This window comes from Salmo salar, chromosome ssa04 (genome assembly GCF_905237065.1).
Source record: "Salmo salar chromosome ssa04, Ssal_v3.1, whole genome shotgun sequence".
Classification (NCBI taxonomy): Eukaryota; Metazoa; Chordata; class Actinopteri; order Salmoniformes; family Salmonidae; genus Salmo; species Salmo salar.
The window spans coordinates 84210364-84233608 of NC_059445.1; the positions used below are offsets into that span (position 1 = coordinate 84210364).

At 43.8% G+C, this 23245-nt stretch overlaps 1 protein-coding gene across 1 annotated transcript in view; it reads left to right on the plus strand.

Moving 5' to 3' along the window:
* The window catches only part of LOC106594115 (von Willebrand factor A domain-containing protein 7), a 33963-nt gene extending 11991 nt beyond the window's left edge, over positions 1 to 21972 (plus strand). Inside the window, exons 2-17 of the mRNA XM_045716273.1 lie at positions 2507 to 2646; positions 5977 to 6117; positions 6396 to 6668; positions 6841 to 6937; positions 9867 to 10001; positions 10551 to 10737; positions 14407 to 14582; positions 15402 to 15514; positions 15696 to 15812; positions 15994 to 16206; positions 16564 to 16696; positions 17417 to 17563; positions 17849 to 17941; positions 18557 to 18828; positions 19899 to 20192; positions 20534 to 21972. Of these exons, the coding sequence (XP_045572229.1) occupies positions 2507 to 2646; positions 5977 to 6117; positions 6396 to 6668; positions 6841 to 6937; positions 9867 to 10001; positions 10551 to 10737; positions 14407 to 14582; positions 15402 to 15514; positions 15696 to 15812; positions 15994 to 16206; positions 16564 to 16696; positions 17417 to 17563; positions 17849 to 17941; positions 18557 to 18828; positions 19899 to 20192; positions 20534 to 21013 (3011 nt within the window). The 3' untranslated portion in view covers positions 21014 to 21972. The remainder of the gene's footprint in view (positions 1 to 2506; positions 2647 to 5976; positions 6118 to 6395; positions 6669 to 6840; positions 6938 to 9866; positions 10002 to 10550; positions 10738 to 14406; positions 14583 to 15401; positions 15515 to 15695; positions 15813 to 15993; positions 16207 to 16563; positions 16697 to 17416; positions 17564 to 17848; positions 17942 to 18556; positions 18829 to 19898; positions 20193 to 20533) is intronic.
* The last annotated feature ends 1273 nt before the right edge of the window (positions 21973 to 23245 follow it).

The following is a 23245-nucleotide window of genomic DNA, read 5'->3' on the forward strand; positions in this document are numbered from 1 at the left end:
TTATTGTGTTACAGCCTGTATTTAAAATTGATTATATTGAGATTTTTAGTCACTGAGTTAGGTTGAATCTGTGTTTGAAACTCACTGCTCGCCTGAGGAACCCTATTGCTAAAGGTACTGCATAGGTGTAAACATACATTTTTGTAGCAAGAGATAGCACTAAGAAAGTAGCAGAAATGTGTTGAAAGTAGTTTTGAATGCATTTTATTGAAGGGAAACAATAACAGTCTTGAACTTTTTTGGCAGCATAGTGATATATTCTTATATACTGTACAATGAGGAATTCAAATACAAAATACTAGTCTTCTCCCATTTTTTTAACCATTGCCCCCACCCACAAGGTGTATAAACAAAAACAATAAATAAGAATAAGATAATAGATACAAAACAATAACGTGAAGAACATAAATCAATCAACTCTAATTAGCACATGTATGGCAGTATGCAAGTGTGTGTGCATGGACTTTGGAGATGTATTTCTCACATGTGCAGCACATAGTATTTGTTATACAGTCCTTCTTTGGGGGGCAGACTTGGCATCTCTTCCTCCTCTTGCCTGCCCCAGCTGCAGCCTCAGGTGGATCAGGACAAGATTCAGCCCCATTAACAGCTTTCACAAGCGCTGCAGAGGCTTCTGTGGGGGGGGGTGCTCCCTTCTTTGAATGTATGGGGTTACAAGTGCCTTTCCCAGCTGCTCCAGGAACACCCTCCTCTTGTTCGGCTTATCAGGCATCCAGATAGAGTTGATCTTGTTCATATCAAGAAGGCATTGTAAGAGCACACATCAATGATGTTATGGAAGATGACCAGGGGCCAGCGGGCAGTCGTCCACCTGCAACTGTAAGTTCCAATGACCTTGCCCAGGTTGTCCACGCCTCCTTTGCTGTGGTTGTAGTCCAGGATGATGGCTGGCTTCCTGTCCTCAAGGTCACTGATCTCAGCCGTTTTGTGCAGTGTGCTCAGGAGGACCACATTATTGTTCCTCTTTGGGAGGTAAGAAGCTAGAGTGGTGGTGGGGTGAAAGCAAACTTTGATGAGAAGGCCTCGCTCCCCCTTGTTGTAAGGAGTACAGGGGGGAGCTCAGGCTTGTTCTTTCTAACTGTGCCAACCATGGTGATCTTCCTCTTCAGGTGCTGCTGGCTGAGGTCATAAGAGGTGAAGAAATTGTCACACGTGACATTGTGCCCCCTCAGTCCATCTGTCACATCAAGCACAACCCGCATCCCCTGGTTCTTCTCCGGGCCTCCACTGGTCGGCTTCCCTGTGTAGACTTGCATCTTCCAAGCATAGCTGGATTGTGCGTCACAGGCCACCAATATCTTGATTCCATAGTTTGCTGGCTTGCTGGGCATATACTGCCAGAAAGGACAGCGAACTTTTGACAAAAGAGATTCCTATCAGTAATTAGTATCACATAAATCAATAATATTACAGCAATACATAATACAATTAACAGTGAAAATCACTTACATTGCAGATATGAAGAAAACAAAATGTACCTCAGAATGGAACCAGTTGCTCATCCACTGTTACTTCAGGCCCAGGGTTGTAGAGGTGTGGCAGACGCTCCACCCACTTCTCCCAGACCTCTTTTATGGCCACCAGTTTGTCTCTCACACGTCTTGCAGGTCTTGACTCGCGGTTATCAAATCGTAGCATTCTTGAGAAAGTGTGAAATACGTTCAGTGGCATCGTGGCACGGAAAATCACCCTTCAATCTCTGCATCCCAGAGACTACATGTAGCCTCGCCTCGGGACCTATACACACCCACTAAGATTAGCAGCCCTATGTAGGCACGCAGGTCAATCTCATCCATCCTTTTCCAGTTGTCTCCATATTTACGGAAACCCTCCAAATGTGTCATCTTTGTACCCTGGTGGTGTACAGCTTTCATTGAAATATGAACAAAGGCGATGTTTCACTTTTTCTAATGTTGGGGTCACTCTAGGAAAAGTCATCAAATTTCAAGTTGAAAAAATATCATTTTGGGGGTTTTCTCTGCTGTTAAACCTAGTGGCGGGTAATTTTTGGCCCTTAAGACAACACAAGGGTTAAATCTGCTTGAAAATGTATGGCAGGACCTGAAAATGGTTGTCTAGCATTGATCAACAACCGATTTGACAGAGCCTGAAGAATTTAGAAAAGAACAATGGGCAAATGTTGCACAATCCAGGGAAGAGACTTCACTCTGACGGTAAGTAAACTAAAGCCACGAAACGAAGTACATCAGACTGATATACAGTCGCTGTTTTATATTTATACTTTGTCATAGTAAAGAAAGTATTGGTGTTATGTTTTCTAATGTAGTACACTATATAGTAGAATAATGAATTAGTTATTAATGTGTGTGTGTGTGTGTGTGTGTGTGTGTGTGTGTGTGTGTGTGTGTGTGTGTGTGTGTGTGTGTGTGTGTGTGTGTGTGTGTGTGTGTGTGTGTGTGTGTGTGTGTGTCAGACGTCTCCTGGAGAAATGCCAGAGTTGACTTCCGTCACACGTCCGATGTAGAGTACCACTTTGATGGGGAGAGGTTCGTGGAGGGGCGGAAACTCATCACAGATGGTGTGAGCTCTGTCAAAGCCAGCATCAAGCAAGAGAACTTTGAGGAAGCAAGACAGAAGCTGGGAGACATTTTACACACCTTACAGGTGATTTAAATGATTTTCATTATCTCCTTACTCCACAAGACAAGAGATATTGCTTTTGTTGAAATATTAGTTTTGCTAAAAGCATTTCAAAATTGTTTATTCTCATTAATAAATTAATAACATGGCATTTGTCATAACACTATTTTAAACAACTTGTCATTGTTATATTTTCAGGACTTCTACAGTGACAGTAATTGGATAGAACTGGGCAACAGATTTCCCAATTCCAATCTCATCAGATCAGACGTGTCGGACATCGGCCCTGTTGCAGGTATTACGAGGGTGTGCGTCTGGGTGTGTGTTAAAGACGGGAGTAGTTTGAAAATGGCTGAATGAGTTTGAAGATGACTAATTGCCAACTGAAACATGCAGGTTGATGTTCCTCTGAAGAAACCAGGGGTGTAACATTCAGGTTCGCCAACATTCCTTAAACATTCAACCGTTTTGTCAATAGGAGATTACCAAAGGGACTAGGGTGCAGAGGATGCAAAGATAGATGCAGAAAGTGTTTAATTAACTCAGGACAACAAACTGATACAGACCAGTGCACTATACTGCTGAAAGAACAGCCACATGCCAATTGTTAGAGTTTCTTTGTCCTGAATTGGCAGTTGACAAAACAGAGTCATGTTATGCTGTAAGGAAAATTACAAGTAATGTTATGTCAGAACTGACCTAAAGATATTGTATCTTAATTTGAACCAATTTCTCACAGCATGAAAATAATCCTGCAGCAACAGGAAATGTGGATTATAATTAATTACATTTGTTTGTAGGGGTTGATACATATTTCATAAGGGCAAATCAAGTCTGAGATTTAAAATTACAAACTTTAGAAGCCTTGAATACACTACCATTTCGTATTTCCTACTGTTTAGAAAAATTCCTGCAACAACTGGATGATTAAATTAAGATCGAGCATCTGTAGGACCAGGCTAGTAGTATACTGACTGGCAGAGAAGAAACATCAATGTAATAATATACAAGATCCTGATGGCAGTTGTACGTCACTCTTCTTCACACTGATGGGCTAGTTTTCCATTAGTTTATTCCAATTAGGGGAGGGATGTAGGGTTAGGGTAATAAAATAAAATACAGTGCATTCGGAAAATATTCAGACCCCTTGACTTTTTTCAACTGTGTTACATTACAGCCTTATTTAAAATTGATTAAGTAAATTCCCCCCCCCATCAATCTACACAACAACACCCCATAATGACAAAACAAAAACATTTTTTTTTTTTTTTTTTGCAAATGTATTAAAAATAAAAACAGAAATACCTTATTTAAATACGTTTTCAGAACCTTTGTTACGAGACTCGAAATTGAGCTCAGGTGCATCCTGTTTCCATTGATCATAAACAGATATCATGTCAATGCAACAGGTGACAACAGTGAAAGGTTTCATGTAGATCATGATGGCACGGCACTTCCTTGTTGTGTTGTATAAAGAGACCCATCATCTGTGTGAATCAGATCACTTCATAGGAGACACACTTGGCATAACAAGGTAGGAACTGGTCTGTTTGTTAATCTTTGCAGTCAAAAGTGGGACAAAGTGGGATTAAAATGGATTCATCAATTTTTGTCAACGATCTACACAAAATACTCTGCCGTATCAAAGTGGAAGAGAAATTCTAGTATTTGTTTTAAAATAATGGTAAATAAAATACATATATATTGATTACATAAGTCCTCTAACATGTATTTAGAGTTTAAATGGGCTCATGTTCTAATGATGTGTGCAATTTCAAATTCTATTGAGGATAATTGAATTTGTTGTATCCCATGTAGAAAATAATTAGAATTTGTCAGACAGTTATTTGTTGTGAAAGTATATGTTGCTATTTACATGTTACGAACAACTTTGGCAGTGAAAGCAGCTGTGAGTCTTTCTAGGTAAATCTCTAAAAGCTTTCCATGCCTGGATTATGCAATATTTGTCCATTTATTGTTTTCAAAATTCTTAAAGCTCAGTCAAATCGGTTGTTGATCATTGCTAGACAACCATTTTCAGGTCTTGCCATAGATTTTCAAGTAGATTTAAATCAAAACTGTACCTCGGTGACTCAGGAACATTCACGGTCTTCTTGGTAACCAACTCCAATGTAGATTTGGCCTTGTGTTTTAGGTTATTGTACTGTTGAAGTTGAATTCATCAGTGTTTGGTTGAAAGCAGACTCAACCAGGTTTTCTTTTCGGATTTTGTCTGTGCGTAGCTCCATTCTGTTTCTTTTTCATCCAGAAAACCTCCACAATCCTTAACGATTACAAGCATACCCATAACATGATGCAGCCACCACTATAATTGAAAATATGGAGAATGGTACCGTAATGTTTCTAGCAGACCACCATAGTCCCTGTGCCCAAGCACACTAAGCATTACTCAGTCATGTGTTGTATTGGATTTGCCCCAAACCAAACACTGTATTCAGAACAAAAAGTTAATTGCTTTCTCACATTTTGTGCAGTATTACTTTAGTGCCTTTTTACAAACAGGATGCATGTTTTGGAGTATTTTTATTTTGTACAGGCTTCCTTCTTTTCACTCTGTCAATTAGGTTAGTATTGTGTAGTAACTACAATGTTGTTGATCCATCCTCCATTTTCTCCTATCACAGCCATTAAACTCTGTAACTGTTTTTAAGTCACAATTGGTCTCATGGTGAAATCCTTGAGCAGTTTCCTTCCGCTCCGGCGACTGAGTTAGGACGGATGTCTGTATCTTTGTAGTGACTGGGTGTATTGATACACCATCCAAAGTGTAATTAATAACTTCACCATGCTTAAAAGGGATATTCAAAGTCTACTTTTTTTTATGTATACCCGTCTACCAATAGATGCCCTTCTTTGCGAAGCATTTGAAAACCTCCCTGGTCCTTTGTGCTTGAATCTGTGTTTGAATCTCACTGCTCGACTGTGGGACCTTACCATTATCTATATGTGTGGGGTACAGAGATGAGGTAGTCATTCATAAATCATGTTAAACACTATTATTGCAACTTATGTGACTTGTTAAGCACATTCTTATTCTTGAACTTATTTAGGCTTGACCATAAAAAAGGGTTTGAATAATTATATGTTTCAAAAAATCGACTTTGACATTATGGAGAATTGTCTGTGAAGGCCAGTGGCAAAACATCTATTTTTCTCCATTTATATTCAGGCTGTAAGAAAACAAAATGTGGTCATGGGTTGTGAAAACTTTCTGAAGGAACTGTATGATTAAACTATAATATTATGATAAATCATGTTGATTGTCCTCTCCCTCCCAAAGACTGGTTGATGATGTCATCAGTCCTGGCAGTAGTCTCTCTCCTCCTCCTACAGACAGGGGTCCAGGGGTTCCTGGTACTCCTCTCAGGCAGCTCCATGGACCACCTGGAGATCACTAGGGAAGCCATCTTACAGACCACGGCAAAGGTGTGCATGCAACTAGCCTCTGCTGAGGGAAGAGACTTCACTCTGCCGGTAAGTAAACTAAAGCCACAAAACTAAAGACTAGATCAGACTCATGTACAGTCACTGTTTTATATTTATACTTTGTCTTAGTAAAGAAAGTATTGGTGTTATGTTTTCTAATGTAGTACAGTATATAGTATAGTGAAATAAATTGTTTTTACACCAATGTGTATTAAAGAGTGTGTGTGTGTGTGTGTGTGTGTGTGTGTGTGTGTGTGTGTGTGTGTGTGTGTGTGTGTGTGTGTGTGTGTGTGTGTGTGTGTGTGTGTGTGTGTGTGTGTGTGTAGCCTGGACCACTGACTGTAGAGTCTCTGGCTCTAGCCTGCTCCTCATCGGGGTCTGCTAAGAGTTTCCTGAGTGCCATATCAGACGTCAGCTGGAGAAATGCTGGAGTTGACTTCCGTCACACGTCCGATGTAGAGTACCACTTTGATGGGGAGAGGTTCGTGGAGGGGCGGAAACTCATCACAGATGGAATGAGCTCTGTCAAAGCCAGCATCAAGCAAGAGAACTTTGAGGCAGCAAGAGAGAAGCTGGGAGACATTTTACACACCTTACAGGTGATTTAAATGGTTTTCATTATCTCCTTACTCCACAAGACAAGAGACATTGCTTTTGCTGAAATATTTAGTTTTTTAAAAGCATTTAAAAACAGTTTTCTCATTAATAAACAAATAACATGGCATTTGTCATAACACTATTTTAAACAACTTGTCATTCATATATTTTCAGGACTTCTACAGTCACAGTAACTGGATAGAACTGGGCAACAGATTTCCCCATTCCAATCTCATCAGATCAGACGTGTCGGACATCGGCCCTGTTGCAGGTATTACGAGGGTGTGCGTCTGGGTGTGTGTTAAAGACGGGGAGTAGTTTGAAAATGGCTGAATGAGTTTGAAGATGACTAATTGCCAACTGAAACATGCAGGTTGATGTTCCTCTGAAGAAACCAGAGGTGTAACATTCAGGTTCGCCAACAATCAGAAGATGCCAAGATACATGCAGAAAGTGTTTAATTAACTCAGGACAACAATCTGATACAGTCCATTGCACTATACTGCTGAAAGAACAGCCACATGCCAATTGTTATAGTGTCTTTGTCCTGAATTGGTGGTTGACAAAACAGAGGTCATGTTATGTTATGTCTGTTGCTCATTATACAGAAACAACAGGATGTGGGTCAAATATTGCCTTATGCAGTCACAACATATTGCCTTAGTAAATGTGATGTAATGATGCCTTATGCAGTCACAACATATTGCCTTAGTAAAGGTGATGTAATGATGCCTTATGCAGTCACAACATATTGCCTTAGTAAAGGCGATGTAATGATGCCATACAGTGAGGGAAAAAAGTATTTGATCCCCTGCTGATTTTGTACATTTGCCCACTGACAAAGAAAGGATCAGTCTATAATTTAATGGTAGGTTTACTTGAACATAATAACAACAACAAAAATCCTGAAAAACGCATGGAAAAAATGTTATAAATTGATTTGCATTTTAATGAGGGAAATAAGTATTTGACCCCCTCTCAATCAGAAAGATTTCTGGCTCCCAGGTGTCTTTTATACAGGTAACGAGCTGAGATTAGGAGCACACTCTTAAAGGGAGTGCTCCTAATCTCAGTTTGTTACCTGTATAAAAGACACCTGTCGATAGAAGCAATCAATCAATCAGACTCCAAACTCTCCACCATGGCCAAGACCAAAGAGCTCTCCAAGGATGTCAGGGACAGATTGTAGACCTACACAAGGCTGGAATGGGCTACAAGACCATCGCCAAGCAGCTTGGTGAGAAGGTGACAACAGCTGGTGCGATTATTCGCAAATGGAAGAAACACAAAAGAACTTTCAATCTCCTCTCGGCCTGGGGCTCCATGCAAGATCTCACCTCATGGAGTTGCAATGATCATGAGAACGGTGAGGAATCAGCCCAGAACTACACGGAAGGATCTTGTCAATGATCTCAAGGCAGCTGAGACCATAGTCACCAAGAAAATAATTGGTAACACACTACGCCGTGAAGGACTGAAATCCTGCAGCGCCCGTAAGGTCCCCCTGCTCAAGAAAGCACATATACATGCCCGTCTAAAGTTTGCCAGTGAACATCTGAATGATTCAGAGGACAACTGGGTGAAAGTGTTGTGGTCAGATGAGACCAAAATGGAGCTCTTTAGCATCAACCCAACTCGCCGTGTTTGGAGGAGGAGGAATGCTGCCTATGACCCCAAGAACACCATCCCCACCGTCAAACATGGAGGTGGAAACATTATGCTTTGGGGGTGATTTTTGCTAAGGGGACAGGACAACTTCACCGCATCAAAGGGACGATGGACGGAGCCATGTACCGTCAAATCTTGGGTGAGAACCTCCTTCCCTCAGCCAAGGCATTGAAAATGGGTCATGGATGGGTATTCCAGCATGACAATGACCCAAAACACACGGCCAAGGCAACAAAGGAGTGGCTCAAGAAGAAGCACATTGAGGTCCTGGAGTGGCCTAGCCAGTCTCCAGACCTTAATCCCATAGAAAATCTGTGGAGGGAGCTGAAGGTTCGAGTTGCCAAACGTCAGCCTCGAAACCTTAATGACTTGGAGAAGATCTGCAAAGAGGAGTGGGACAAAATCCCTCCTGAGATGTGTGCAAACCTTGTGGCCCACTACAAGAAACGTCTGACCTCTGTGATTGCCAACAAGGGGTTTGCCAGCAAGTACTATGTTTTGCAGAGAGGTCAAATACTTATTTCCCTCATTAAAATGCAAATCATTTTATAACATTTTTGACATGCGTTTTTCTGGATTTTTTTGTTATTCTGTCTCTCACTGTTCAAATAAACCTACCATTACAATTATAGACTGATCATTTCTTTGTCAGTGGGCAAACGTACAAAATCAGCAGGGGATCAAATACTTTTTTCCCCCACTGTATGTTGTCACAACATATTTGTCACGGATCCCTCCGGAACTGTCACTACGTACACCTGGTCCCTATTCCCATTTGATTATTAATTGTACAAGTGTGCCCTTTGTTCACCATTGTCCTGTCGATTATTGTTACAATGTCCGTTGGTGCGTGTGAGTACCTGTGCTGCGTTGTTTTGGCTTTCGTGTCCCATGTACTGCACAGATGATTACGGGTCTCGTCCCGTGTGATGATCATTGTGTGATTGAGGTATTTATTCGAGGTACTCCTCACTTTTTTGTATTGGGTTTCAACCCTGTGTTTTTGTTACGTGTTTTTGGTCTTCGTCCCCGTGCCTTTACACGGCACGGTGTAATTTGGGAAATTAAAAACCCCTATTACGCATTCCTGCGCCTGTCTCCCGATCCCTTTATACCAACGTGACAATATTGCCTTAGTAAAGGTGATGTAATGGTGCCTTATGCAGTCACAACATATTGCCTTAGTAAAGGTGATGTAATGATGCCTTATGCAGTCACAACATACTGCCTTAGTAAAGGTGATGTAATGATGCCTTATGCAGTCACAACATACTGCCTTAGTAAAGGTGATGTAATGATGCCTTATGCAGTCACAACATACTGCCTTAGTAAAGGTGATGTAATGATGCCTTATGCAGTCACAACATATTGCCTTAGTAAAGGTGATGTAATGATGCCTTATGCAGTCACAACATATTGCCCTAATAAAGGTGATGTAGTGGTGTTTTACATCAAAAGTTGTTTTAGATCAAGTAGTGTTGCGTAGCAAAGTACCAGGATGTAGTTTATATTGTGAAACCTCTATCCACCAGATAAGAACACACCCACATGTCGGAGCTGTGTCGGTAAAGACTGCCAGAACAACATCCTAGAAGACATCATCAGAGACAAGAAGCTGACCTCGGGATATTTTAGCCTTGAACCTTTTTTTTCCATCAAACCAAAAGGTAGAGTCAGTCACTAATCTGAATTTAATAAGATTTACACTGTGAATTGACCGGAGGTAGCATAGCAATAGCATACCAACCTAGTTTTATGTCTCTATGTGCTTTGGTCAAATGTGCTTTATACAGCTCCTCAACAGCAAAATGAGAAGTTAGCTAAAACACATACAGAATAGACCTAAAGATGCCTTATCTTAATTTGACCCGGTTTCTCACAGCAGGAAAATAATCCTGCAGAAACAGGAAATGTGAATTATTATGTGGATTATAATGAATATAATTATTTTGAAGTGGTTACGATGGGGTAAATCAAGTCTAAACTGGAAATTACAAACTTTAGAAGCTTTTTTAAATCTTGAAATCTCTACAAGTTTGCATGGAAAATTCCTGCAACAACAAGATGATCAAATTAAGATTCGGCATCTGTAGGACCAGGCTAGTAGCATACTGACTGACTGGCAGAGAAGAAACATCAATGTAATAACATACAAGATCCTGACGGCGGTTGTAAGTCACCATCGTATTGTCCTGATAATCTCTATCGGTTGGCAGGGAAGTGCAGCCATGGGGGCTTATCGGACCAGACAAGCAGGCAGGAGCCTACAGGTGGGATCAACAAGGACTCACTTGAGTCCAGCCATGGCAACTGGCACACTGCAGCTGCAGAGGTGGCCGTGGCTGCAACCAGCCAGCTGCTGGAGGACATCAGAGGGGCTGCCGGGGACACAGACTTCCTACGGTTGGGAATTGTACTTGATCATATAAGCACTGTTGTGGAGGGTCATGGCATCCGGCTCAAAGGACCATGAACAAAAGGTCTAGGGTTGGAAGAAGGTGTGGCGTGTAAGATCTTTACAGTGCATTCAGAAAGTATTCAGACCCATTTACTTTTTCCACATTTTCTTACATTACAGCTTTATTCTAAAATTCAGAGACCTGTCCCGAAGCCACTCCTGCGTTGTCTTGGCTGTGTGCTTAGGGTCGTTGAACTGTTGGAAGGTGAACCTTCGCTCCAGTCTGAGGTCCTGAGCAGGTTTTCATCAAGGATCTCTCTTTACTTTGCTCTGTTCATCTTTCCCTCGATCCTGACTAGTCTCCCAGTCCCTGCTGCTGAAAAACTTCCCCACAGCATGATGTTGCCACCACCATGCTTCACCGTAGGGATGGTGGCAGGTTTCCTCCAGACGTGACTTATGACATTCAGGCTAAAGAGTTCAATTTTGGTTTCCTCAGACCAGAGCATCTTGTTTCTCATGGTCTCAGAGTTCTTTAGGTGCCTTTTGGCAAACTTCAAGCAGGATGTCATGTGCCTTTTGCTGAGGAGTGGCTTCCGTCTGGCCAATCTACCATAAAGGCCTGATTGGTGGACTGGTGCAGGGATAGTTGTCCTTCTGGAAGTTTCTCCCGTCTCCACAGAGTAACTCTTGAGCTCTGTCGGTGTGACCATTGGGTTCTTGGTCACCTCCCTGACCAAGGCTCTTCTCCCCCGATGTCTCAGTTTGGCCGGCCGGCCAGATCGAGGAAGAGTCTTGGTGATTTCAAACTTCTTACTTTTGAATGATGGTGGCCATTGTGTTGTTGGGGACCTAGAGTGCTGCAGACATTTTTTGGTACCCTTCCCCCATATCTGTGCCTCGATACAATCCTGTCTTGGAGCTCTACGGACAATTCCTTAACCTCATGACTTGGTTTTTGCTCTGACATGCATTGTCAGCTGTGGGACCTTATATAGACAGGTTTGTGCCTTTCCAAATCATGTCCAATCAATTGAATTTACCACAGGTGGACTCCAATCAAGTTGTAGAAACATCTCATGGATGATCAATGGAAACCGGATGCACCTGAGATCAATTTCGAGTCACATAGCAAAGGGTCTGAATATTTATGTAAATCAGGTTTTCTGATTTTTATTTTGAATACGTTTGCAAAAAAGAGTAAAAAACCTGTTTTCACAGTAATTATGGGGTATTGTATGTAGATTGATGAGGGAAAACATGTATTTAATCAATTTTAGCATACGGCTGTAACATTACAAAATGTGGAAAATTGGAAGGGGTCTGAATACTTCCAAGTGCACTGTAGGTAGTTAGGATGGATGTGTTGAGTTGTTGCTTGTAAGACCTTGGAAATACACTACATGGCCAAAACTATGTGGACACTTGATCGTCAAACATCTCATTCCAAAATCATGGACATTAATATGGACTTAGTCCCCCCCTTTGCTTCTTTAGCCTCCACTCCTCTTTTACTTTTCCACTAGATTTTGTAACATTGCCTGCGGGACTTGTTTCCATTCAGCCACAAGAGCATTAGTGAGGTCGGGCACTGATGTTGGGCATTAAGTCTGGCTTGCAGTCGGCATTCCAATTAATCCCAAAGGTGGTCGATGGGGTTGAGGTCAGAGCTCTTTGCAGGCCAGTCAATTTCTTCCACACCGATCTTGACAAACCATTTCTGAATGTCATTGTATGCTGTAGCATTACGATTTCCCTTCACTGGAACTAATGGGCTTAATCCGAACCATGAAAAACTTTACAGTTGGCATTATGCATTGGAGCAAGTAGCGTTTTCCTGACATCCGCCAAATCCAGATTTGTCTGTCGGACTGCCAGATGGTGAAACGTGATTCATAACTCCAGAGAATGCGTTTACACTGCTTCAGAGTCCATTGGCGGCGAGCTTTACACCACTCCAGCCGACGCTTGGCATTGCACATGGTTATCTTAGGCTTTTGTGCGGCTGCTCGACCATGTAAACCCATTTCATGAAGCTCCCGACGAACAGTTCTTGTGCTGACGTTGCTTCCAGAGGCCGTTTGGAACTCAGTAGTGAGTGTTGCTTCTAGATGTTTCCACTTCACAATAACAGCACTTACAGTTGACCAGGGCAGCTCTAGAAGGGCAGAAATGTGACTAATTGACTTGTTGGAAAGGTGGCATCCTATGACAGTGCCATGTTGAAAGTCACTGAGCTCTTCAGTACGAGCCATTCTATTGCCAATGTTTGTCTATGAAGATTGCGTGGCTGTGTAATCGATTTTATACAGGCTGAAATAGTCGAATCCACTCATTTGAAGGGGTGTCCACATGCATTTGCCATGTAGTGTAGGATTGATGTGGATAACAAGTGTGTGCTTCAGGATGTGGTGGTCTGGAGATTTAATAAGGAAACTTTAGAAACACATAAAAGTGCAGACATGACAAAGCAGTGCCAGGTGACAATGGGGAATAGACTTAACATATAACATGTATAAACTAAGGTCACTGCCAGGATAAACACAACTAAGGGACATTATTATCAAACTGAGGACATGGATATAAAAAGAGATATAACAAGTTAAAGGTAAAATAGTACACAGCGATTCCATAACCTCCAAACAACCAAATGTGCTCTATTTATCTGTGTGTGCAATAAAATCAAGCATTTGATTCCTGCTCATTCCTCTAACATCCTGACCGATGTACCATAGCGGTATTAACAGTCCCGAAACCGAACTTTACAGTCCACCCTAGGCTAGTTATTTTCTTCATGGCCCTTCGAGCCGGATAAGACTGCTGCCATGAAACCAGACAACCTACCAGAAGAAGGTGCAGGGGTCATCCACAAATGCCTTCAAAACACACACAGAACACAGGCAGAACTCTTCAGCCCCTTTCAATACCAGCTCCTCCTAGAGATGTTAAAAGACATCAACAACCAACCAGACAATACAGACAAACAACATAAGCTCCCATCCCGTGGCGACCTCCTGGAGCAGCTGGTACAGCAGACATCACCTCCATCAAGCTCCCATCACGTTCAGCATCAGCCTTTGGTTATTCCACAACCTCCAGGCCCTTCTCCTGTGGCAAGCGGGCCACCAACTCCAGGTCTACCCTCTAAAGTGGCCACTGTGCCACACCAGGGTCTTTCTCCTCCAGTGGTCAGCGTTCCACCCCATAGGCTTCCATCACTAGTGGTCAGTGTGCAACTTCCGGGCTTTCTCTCTCAAGTGGTCAGCGCACCACACCCGTGCCTTTCCTCTTGTGTGACCAGCATGCCATGCCCTTCGGGTACCTCTCCTGTGGCAAGTGTGCAACCTCCAAGATGCCGCCTGGTGGCCAGCATTCCAACCCCATGCCTTCTGGTCGGCAAGACAAACCCAAACCCTTCGCCTTCCTCCTTCTCTGACTTTTGGAGAATGCCGCCCTCCGCTGGAACCTCCACCCTTGATTTTCCATGGGACAGCCAGGGCTCATCGAACAAAAAGTCCTGAACCTAACTTACAGTCCATCCTAGCCCTAGTCCTTTTCTTCAAGCACATTTATCTGCCTCTGCCCCTGCTGCACATCTGCAACAACTTTTGCACTGCACAAAACATAAAGAGATTCCTTCTTTCTCGCTCTCCTTCTTTCTCTCACTCTCTCAGGATGATGGGGATCTCTAAGAATGGATCTAGAGTTCTGTGTTTTGTGATCGACACCACCGGCAGCATGTCGGACGACATCGCAGCGGTAAGGGAGACGACGTCGCTCATCATCGACAGCAAGAGAGGAACGCCAGACGAACCCTCAGCCTACATCTTGGTCCCCTTCAATGACCCAGGTGAGAGATGGGATGCGTCCCGAATGGTATCATGTACCCTATGGGCCCTGGTCCAAAGTAGTGCACAATGTGGAGAGCAGGGTGTGATTTGCGGTGCAGCCATGATGCATTCTGGCTGACTGACAGTCCCTGGAATCGGACACTCGAATAAGAAAAAAATATGGTAATGTTTACATGACTTATTTTATTGATTTTCTACTGTTTTATAAATCAGAAGACAGCCATCTAGACCTTCCTAGGACCGTGTAAATGTCCTCTGTTGAATTCATGTGTATTTGCCTCCCTCTGGTGGTTCGGCTGCATCATTACATCCATTTATATCACTTCACTGCAACGTTACGTCAAAGGGGCGGTCCTTCGAAAAACATTTATCCAGCTGGACTGCTTCATCGCACGGACATGACAATGCAATCGCTGATTTTTGTCTCAAGCAGGCGGATCTAAACTCTCATAGCTCTATGATAAAAAAATGCGACCTACACACTTCCTTAAACCTAAAACAGGTAAGGAAGTAATTTTGTGTGGAAGTCAAACATTTGTTTTACATCAGAGGCAGACACATTGCATATGTTCAGAACAACAAAATGGAGCCCTTTACCTAGCCCTTCTCCCCTTGTCTGTAGGAGGGACGCATGCTGCTTAAATGGGCCAAATAATGATTTAGACGGTCACAAATGTAACAGATTTTGACTATCGCTAACGTCATGATATGTTTGCTAATACATAAGGTTAAATAGTTTGAAAAGGCTTATACGCGCATGACATGGATAACACATATGACATGGACCTTGTCCTATCCTATTATTTTTGTGCCACAAGACTTTGGGCCCCTGATGCGGACCACGGACCCAGACGTCTTTAAGGCAGAGATCAATGCACTGAGTGCTGCTGGAGGAGGGGATTTCCCAGAGATGAGTCTATCAGGACTTCAGGTACAGTGACTGACAAACCTGTAGTGTTGGACAGGCATGTACAACCCAAATAAGACTGTATATAACTGTTATGAATTTGTATTTTTGAATTTGCCTTCCAGCTGCCAGTTCAACACAGAATGCATTCCCAATACATTCTAGTGGTGTGCTAGTGTGACTGTGTCCCCTGTGCTTTCTACAGGTGGCTTTAACTGGTGCACCCCCCTCTTCAGAGATCTTCCTTTTCACCGATGCCCCCGCAAAAGACTTGAACCTAATGGGCACGGTGATCGCTCTCATAGAACGCACTAAGTCAGTGGTGAGTAGCTGGGCCTTGTTATACTTTATGTCACAAGCAACATTAACCGGCAATATTTACATTTTCCTCTGTCTTTTCCATTGCCTTTGGACTTATTGACCTTCACAATCGTAGAGAGATCATCAAATTCCTTTACTTTTCACTATATATCCTCTCTCTCTTCCCCCGCCCCGCCCCCCAGGTGTCCTTCTTCCTAACTGGCTCTTTGGGGCTCCGTCGTAGGAGGGCTAGTGACCAGGGCCAAGGACAGGTCCAGCACAGTCGGATGGTAGAGTCAGACTCCCAGCTCTACATGGAGCTGTCCCAGGCCTCAGGTGGCCAGGCCATACAGGTCACCAAGACAGAATTGCCCAAGGCCACCAGCATCATTGTGGAATCCTCCAGCTCTTCATTGGTAACCTTGACACCAATAGTAAACATTAGGGTAACGCTAGGTCCACAATGTGAAGGTTGGGACAAGAGAGTTCTAATATTCCATAACTCTTTGCATAAATGTGGAACAATTCTAAACAAGGTATCAGCACTGGTCCAATGATTTTATTTATTTTCAAAAGTTTTCACTCGTTTATTAAGACGTTGTCCCAACCTTGTGATGTTGGACCGAGCCTAGCCCCAATGGCCATGTTCCAAGACGAGGCTTCTGTAGTGCAACAACATGTCACCCTGGGAGAGTTGCTTCTGAAAGATGCATCTGCCATTTTTCACCCACCATCTCTCTCTCTCTCTCTATTCCTCTCCTTCTATCTTTCAGGTGACCATTCTACAGGCTGTCCGGAGTCCAGGAAGGGCTGATAATTTCTCCTTCACTGTAGATGAGTCTGTGAGAAACCTGACTGCTTATGTTACAGGAAGCTCCCTCTCCTTCACTCTCACCAGCCCCTCAGGTATTCCACAGATTTATCATTTATCATTTTTATTTAACCAGGGGAGTCTCATTGACATTAAAATCTCTCATCACAAAGTCTCTGTTGTAAAATTGGTCTTCGGATTTCAATAGGACTTCCTGGATATATGTAAACCGGGTCTCTCCAACCCTTTTCCTGGAGAGACATCCTATTGTAGGTTTTAAATCCAACCCTTTTCCTGGAGAGCTACCCTCCAGTAGGTTTTAACTCCAACCCTGTTCCTGTTGAGATACCCTCCAGTAGGTTTTAACTCCAACCCTGTTCCTGGAGAGATACCCTCCAGTAGGTTTTAACTCCAACCCTGTTCCTGGAGAGCTACCCTCCTGTAGGTTTTAACTCCAACCCTGTTCCTGGAGAGATACCCTCCTGTCGGTTTTAACTCCAACCCTGTTCCTGGAGAGATACCCTCCTGTAGGTTTTAACTCCAACCCTGTTCCTGGAGAGATACCCTTCTGTAGGTTTTAACTCCAACCCTGTTCCTGGAGAGCTACCCTCCAGTAGGTTTTAACTCCAACCCTGTTCCTGGAGAGATACCCTTCTGTAGGTTTTAACTCCAACCCTGTTCCTGGAGAGCTACCCTCCTGGTATTAAGAAATCACGAACATGCACTCTGTTCAAATCATTAGACATTTATTTCTGTTGTAGCTTGGGGCAAATTCCCACCTCTGTTGCTATGGTTATGGTGATGTCATCCCACAGGTGTGTCCCAGAGTAGCGGGGAGGTAAATGGGTCTCTGGCAACGATTAAAACCGTGGGGAACTTCCTCACACTGGGGCTGGACAGCCAAGCGGGATTATGGGAAATCAGTGTGTCGTCAACTGTGCCCTACTCACTGAAGGTCGTAGGTGAGTGCGACAACGTTGGCTTTTCTGGAGGGCATATTACATAGAAATTAGGCAAGTGAGCAACCATTTGTAATAGTGTGCTGAACAGTGTGTTAACATTGTATTTAGGTTGGCAGGTGAAGTGTGTGGGTAACACATTGTTACGGAGTACCTACAACTGTTTGCGCCTTGCACAATTTCAGAGATTTTTCAAATAAACTCTATAATTCTTTATTAACAACTGTTGAGCGTATGCTTTTATTCCATGTTCAGAGGTCAAAGAGCTCTTTGACTTTCTCTTTCCAGGTCAGAGCGCCATCGACTTCCTGTTTGACTTTGTGGAGGTGTCCCAGGGACCTCATCCAGCCTTTGCTGTTTTAGAGTCCCGTCCTCAAGCTGGTGAGTGTCACGTTCGTCTAAAGGAGTAGACCAAGGCGCAGCGTACTTAGAGTTCCACATGTTTAATAAATATGAAAACTCACCAAAACAATACAGAAGAAAACGAAGCGTGACTTTCTGGGCTGCTCACAGGCAGCTACACAAACACAAGATCCCACAAAGCACAGGTGGGGGAAAAGGCTGCCTAAGTATGATTCCTAATCAGAGACAACGATAGACAGCTGTCTCTGATTAGGAACCATACTCGGCCCAAAACAAAGAAATACAAAAACATAGAAAAAGGAACATAGAACGCCCACCCTAGTCACACCCTGGCCTAACCAAAATAGAGAACAAAACCCTCTCTATGGCCAGGGCGTGACAGTGAGTCAGGATTTAAACAAACAGTTTGTTACCAGTTAGAGCACAGTGACGCAGGGTGGATATTTACAGGGGCACCAAAATGCTGTCTATGTAGATCAGTTCCTCCATCGTGGTTCCTAACATTGACGTTGATTTAACACTCCTAACTTTTTGGTTCTTTACTTACAAGTTTCTATCGCAGCCTTTAAGTATAATGTGATTTGCTACTTATACATTAGCTACCTCCTAAACTCCACATTTCTCCGCCCCTAGGCGGTAATGCCACCCTGCTGGTGTCAGTGACGGGGAGTGAATCTGTGAGTCTGACGGAGGTGGCCCTGGTTGAGGCCTCGGGGTCAGGGGAGGTCAGTGGAACCTTGGAATCAGTCGGCAGCGGAGACTTCCTGGTTACCATGGACAGAATCCCGGATGGGGAGTTTGTTGTGCGTCTGAGAGGAGAGAACAGCGCCACCACCAGGGCATTACCAGACAGCTTCCAGAGACAGTCCTCCACCCGCCTCAGAGCCTCCACTGTTATGGTGACGGTGAGTGCCAAGGTCAAATGTCAAGAATCAGAGTTGTTGAAGTTGCTCCTTGACACTGGGTCTGGTAATTTTTTCATTTTACCCTGTGATGGTTAGTGTTGGGAGGTATCCTGGGGAAACTTGTAGCCTACCAATACTGGGTAGTGAGTACACAAAAATCTATGTTATTAGCTGTGTTATGTCTGATTTCAGGCTGAGGCAGAACATTCTGTTGTCTTCTGTCTGGTTTCAGGCTGAGGCAGAATGTTCTGCTGTGTTATGTCTGATTTCAGGCTGAGGCAGAACATTCTGTTGTCTTCTGTCTGGTTTCAGGCTGAGGCTGAACGTTCTGTTGGGTTCTGTCTAGTTTCAAGCTGAGGCAGACTGTTTTGCTGTGTTCTGTCTGGTTTTCAGGCTAAGGCAGACTTTTCTGTTGTGTTCTAAGGCAGAAAGTTCTGTGGGAGGAAGGTAGCCTAGTGGTTAGAGTGTTGGGCCAGTAACCGGAAGGTTGGTGGATTAAATCCCCAAGGTAAAAATCAATCATTTTCCCCCCTGAGCAAGGCAGTTAACCCGCTGTTCCCTGGGCGCCGAAGACGTGGATGTCGATTATGGCAGCCCCCCCGCACCTCTCTGGTTCAGAGGGGTTGGCTTAAATGTGGAAGACACATTTCAGTTGAATGCATTCAGTTGTACAATTGACTAGGTATCCCCCTTTCCCTGTCTGCTTTCAGGCTGAGGCTGAACGTTCTGTTGTGTTCTGCCTGGCTTCAGGCTGAGGAAGAACGTTCTGTTGTGTTCTGTCTGGTTTCAGGCTGAGGCTGAACGTTCTGTTGTGTTCTGTCTGGTTTCAGGCTGAGGCTGAACGTTCTGTTGTGTTCTGTCTGGTTTCAGGCTGAGGCTGAACGTTCTGTTGTGTTCTGTCTGGTTTCAGGCTGAGGCTGAACTTTCTGTTGTGTTCTGTCTGGTTTCAGGCTGAGGCTGAACGTTCTGTTGTGTTCTGTCTGGTTTCAGGCTGAGGCTGAACGTTCTGTTGTGTTCTGTCTGGTTTCAGGCTGAGGCTGAACGTTCTGTTGTGTTCTGTCTGGTTTCAGGCTAAGGCAGAAAGTGACCTGGAGCCTGGAACACCCTTTTCAGTCCTGTTCACTGTGACAACCAACGGGACAGGCGGATCCTTCACCATCCGGGCCACAAATGACCGGGGCTTCCCCTCCTCTTCCCCTACAACCCTGACGCTTGTGACCGGGGTCAGTGCCAACGGTACAGTGACCCTCACGGCCCCCGCCAACACCGTGTCGGGCACGGACGTCACCCTGACCATCGAGGCTGAGTCTCCCGGGGCCACCGACACCAACTACGCCGTCCTGCGCCTCTCCGTTGTTTCACCGGTAACTCTGAGGAACACAGGGTGTTTAGTTTCTGTGTTGGCCTGCTTTTCTTTTTTCTCTGTTCTGGGTGAACAGGTAGAATTACAGTAGCCTGGTCCCAGATCTTTTTGTGCCAACATTCCATTCCTTGTCATGACATGCAGTAGCAGGGAGTGGAATGATGGCACAAACAGACTGGTACCCAGGCTAGAATGACATAAGGGATTAAAAGGAAAACTCATGTCTTTCCTCCAAGGTTAGTGTCTTTTTAAATGTATCAGACCCCAGGTAGACTAGCTAACGTCATGGCGTCAGCTAATGGGGATCCTAATAAAAATGTAATTCTTTCCCCTCCCCTGCAGGTGACAGATTTCAGCCGTCCGGTGTGCGATGTGGTCAGCGTAACAGCCAATTGTTCTGACGACTGCAGCCTGTCCATGTGGGAGCTCTCTGCCAACCTGACGGACGGCAATGGGACGGGCATCGAGCGCGTCACCCTGCGCCAGGGCAACGGAACCCTCAACACCACCACCACGGTGGAGGGTGCGGGGAATATGACCGTGACTCTGGCAGCCTACAGCGCCTCCTGCTGTTCCCCGGAGGTAGAGCTGGTGGCGGTGGATGGCGCAGGGAACGTGGGGACCTGTTTCAGGTCCATCAGAGTGACAGTGGATACCACTGTCCAGCCACCAGTCACCAATGTCATCACTGAGAACAGCATCACCGTGACTCCACCTATAGTTACCACCACCACCGCCGCGAGCAGGGGCCATCCTCTATCCCTCTCCTCGTATCTCTGTTCCATCATGTTGGTCTCTGTCACACTCGTTCTGAGCCGCTAGGTAGCTCATTTCACTTCTGGTCTTGAAAGATGTTTAATCAAATTCAATAGTTTCTCTGTTATAATACTGTCTGTTAAGTTCCCATTATTATGTCAAGTCCAATAATACATGCCATTTAGCTGATGTGTTTAACCAAAGTGACTGACATTAATGCGTGCATACATTTTATGTAAAGGTGGCCCTGGGAATTGAACCCACTATCCTGGCATTGCAAGCGCCATGCTCTACCAACTGAGCTACAGAGGTCTAAGGCCATGCGGCTTAGTGTCTTTTCGATGGACCTCATGTCATCTGTGCTGAAGTGTACCAAAACAAAGTGCCAAGGCAGTCTCTAAAAGGCATCCTGCAGGGACGGGGGCTTATATATATATATATATATATATATAGGACAATATATATATATAGGACAAAACACACATCACGACAAGACAGACAACACTACATAAGAGAGACCTAAGACAACAACATAGCAAGGCAGCAACACATGACAACACAACATGGTAGCAACACAACATGGCAACCGCAAAACATGGTAGCAGCACAAAGGGCAAGAAGGTAGACAGAACAATACATCAGGCAAAGCAGCCACAACTGTCAGTAAGAGTGTCCATGATTAAGTCTTTGAATGAAGAGATTGAGATAAAACTGTCCAGTTTGAGTGTTAGTTGCAGCTCGTTCCAGTCGCTAGCTGCAGCGAAATGCATATGGTATTGATAAGTAATCATAAATAATCATAATGTATGTTGATATCACTGTAATTTCTTATTGGTCTATAGCAATAAAGGCTGGCATTATTAGGTATCAATAAGACACTCTACTTCCTGATGTTCTCTGCTTAGTTATTCATGTCACTTGTATGACCTGTTGTCTGTAAATATTGATTGTCTTTTGTAACGTCAGTCCTCGATAATGTGAGACATATTCCTCCAAAGGCCAATAAAGTGAACTGAAGAAGTAAACAAATCGTTTTAATTGGACCTTAAACTTTATAGACCTTCTAATTTGTGTGAACTATCCCTTCAGTGTAATTGCAGCAAGTGGCAAGTGTTGCGTTTTGTCGCCCTCTACCGGCACTACGTGTAGGTGCATGCAGTACATCTCAGCACAACACTGGTCTGGAGAAGCACCCAGCCGTCGAGCCGAAGGACGACAGATAGGTTGTGACGGAGTGGCAGTTTCCGTTGTGCCATAGACTGACCGAGTAGCAGATGGATTTTGTCGGCCTGTTACCCTTAACCAGGATAGTTTAGGAAATGGCTACCAAATTGTGACCGCAGTCTTGTAGGAAAGCCAATTGTGTTGGTCCATATGGGGCTATCCGTTTGAAAAAGGGAAAAAAAGTATTTAGGCATATCTGACGGTTTATAGTAGAATATAGTTCACAATCACGGCAGGTTATCTACGTTTTTAATGTGAGCCACTATCCAACTCTCCCACTTCAGGTGCTTGAGTAGAAAAGCCTGGCCCGTGACCACCTGACCTTCTCTCTCCGCTGAGGAGCGTCGTAGTTGTACCTCGCTCCCAGTCCGCTAAGTCCGGAACCGACTGTACAAAACTGGACCACAGAGAACCAGAGAAAACACTCCAAAAAGCAGGGAGCGTTACTGAGAACAGAAAACTACCAATGGAGGGCAAACTAATTTGAATTCGGAGGGCAAACGACAACGGCGATCCCCATCAAATACCGAGCTGATTGGGTGAGTTGCCTCAGTGAATTTGCCGCAAAGCAGCAGTGTTTTAATATCGTTAATAATCGTCGATGCAGTTGAATGGACAGCTTTTACAGCATTGCCAGTGTGTGCATAGTAATGCTGGGAAAGTCTTAGATTGTGACTGTGCACTCTTCTATTACTATGATAGTACCTCTTCTATTACTATGCTAGTACCTCTTCTATTACTATGATAGTACCTCTTCTATTACTGTGATAGTACCTCTTCTATTACTATGATAGTACCTCTTCTATTACTATGATAGTACCTCTTCTATTACTATGATAGTACCTCTTCTATTACTATGATAGTACCTCTTCTATTACTATGCTAGTACCTCTTCTATTACTATCATGGTACCTTTTCTATTTCTATGATAGTACCTCTTCTATTTCTATGATAGTACCTCTTCTATTACTATGATAGTACCTCTTCTATTACTATGATAGTACCTCTTCTATTACTATGATAGTACCTCTTCTGTTACTGTGATAGTACCTCTTCTATTACTATGATAGTACC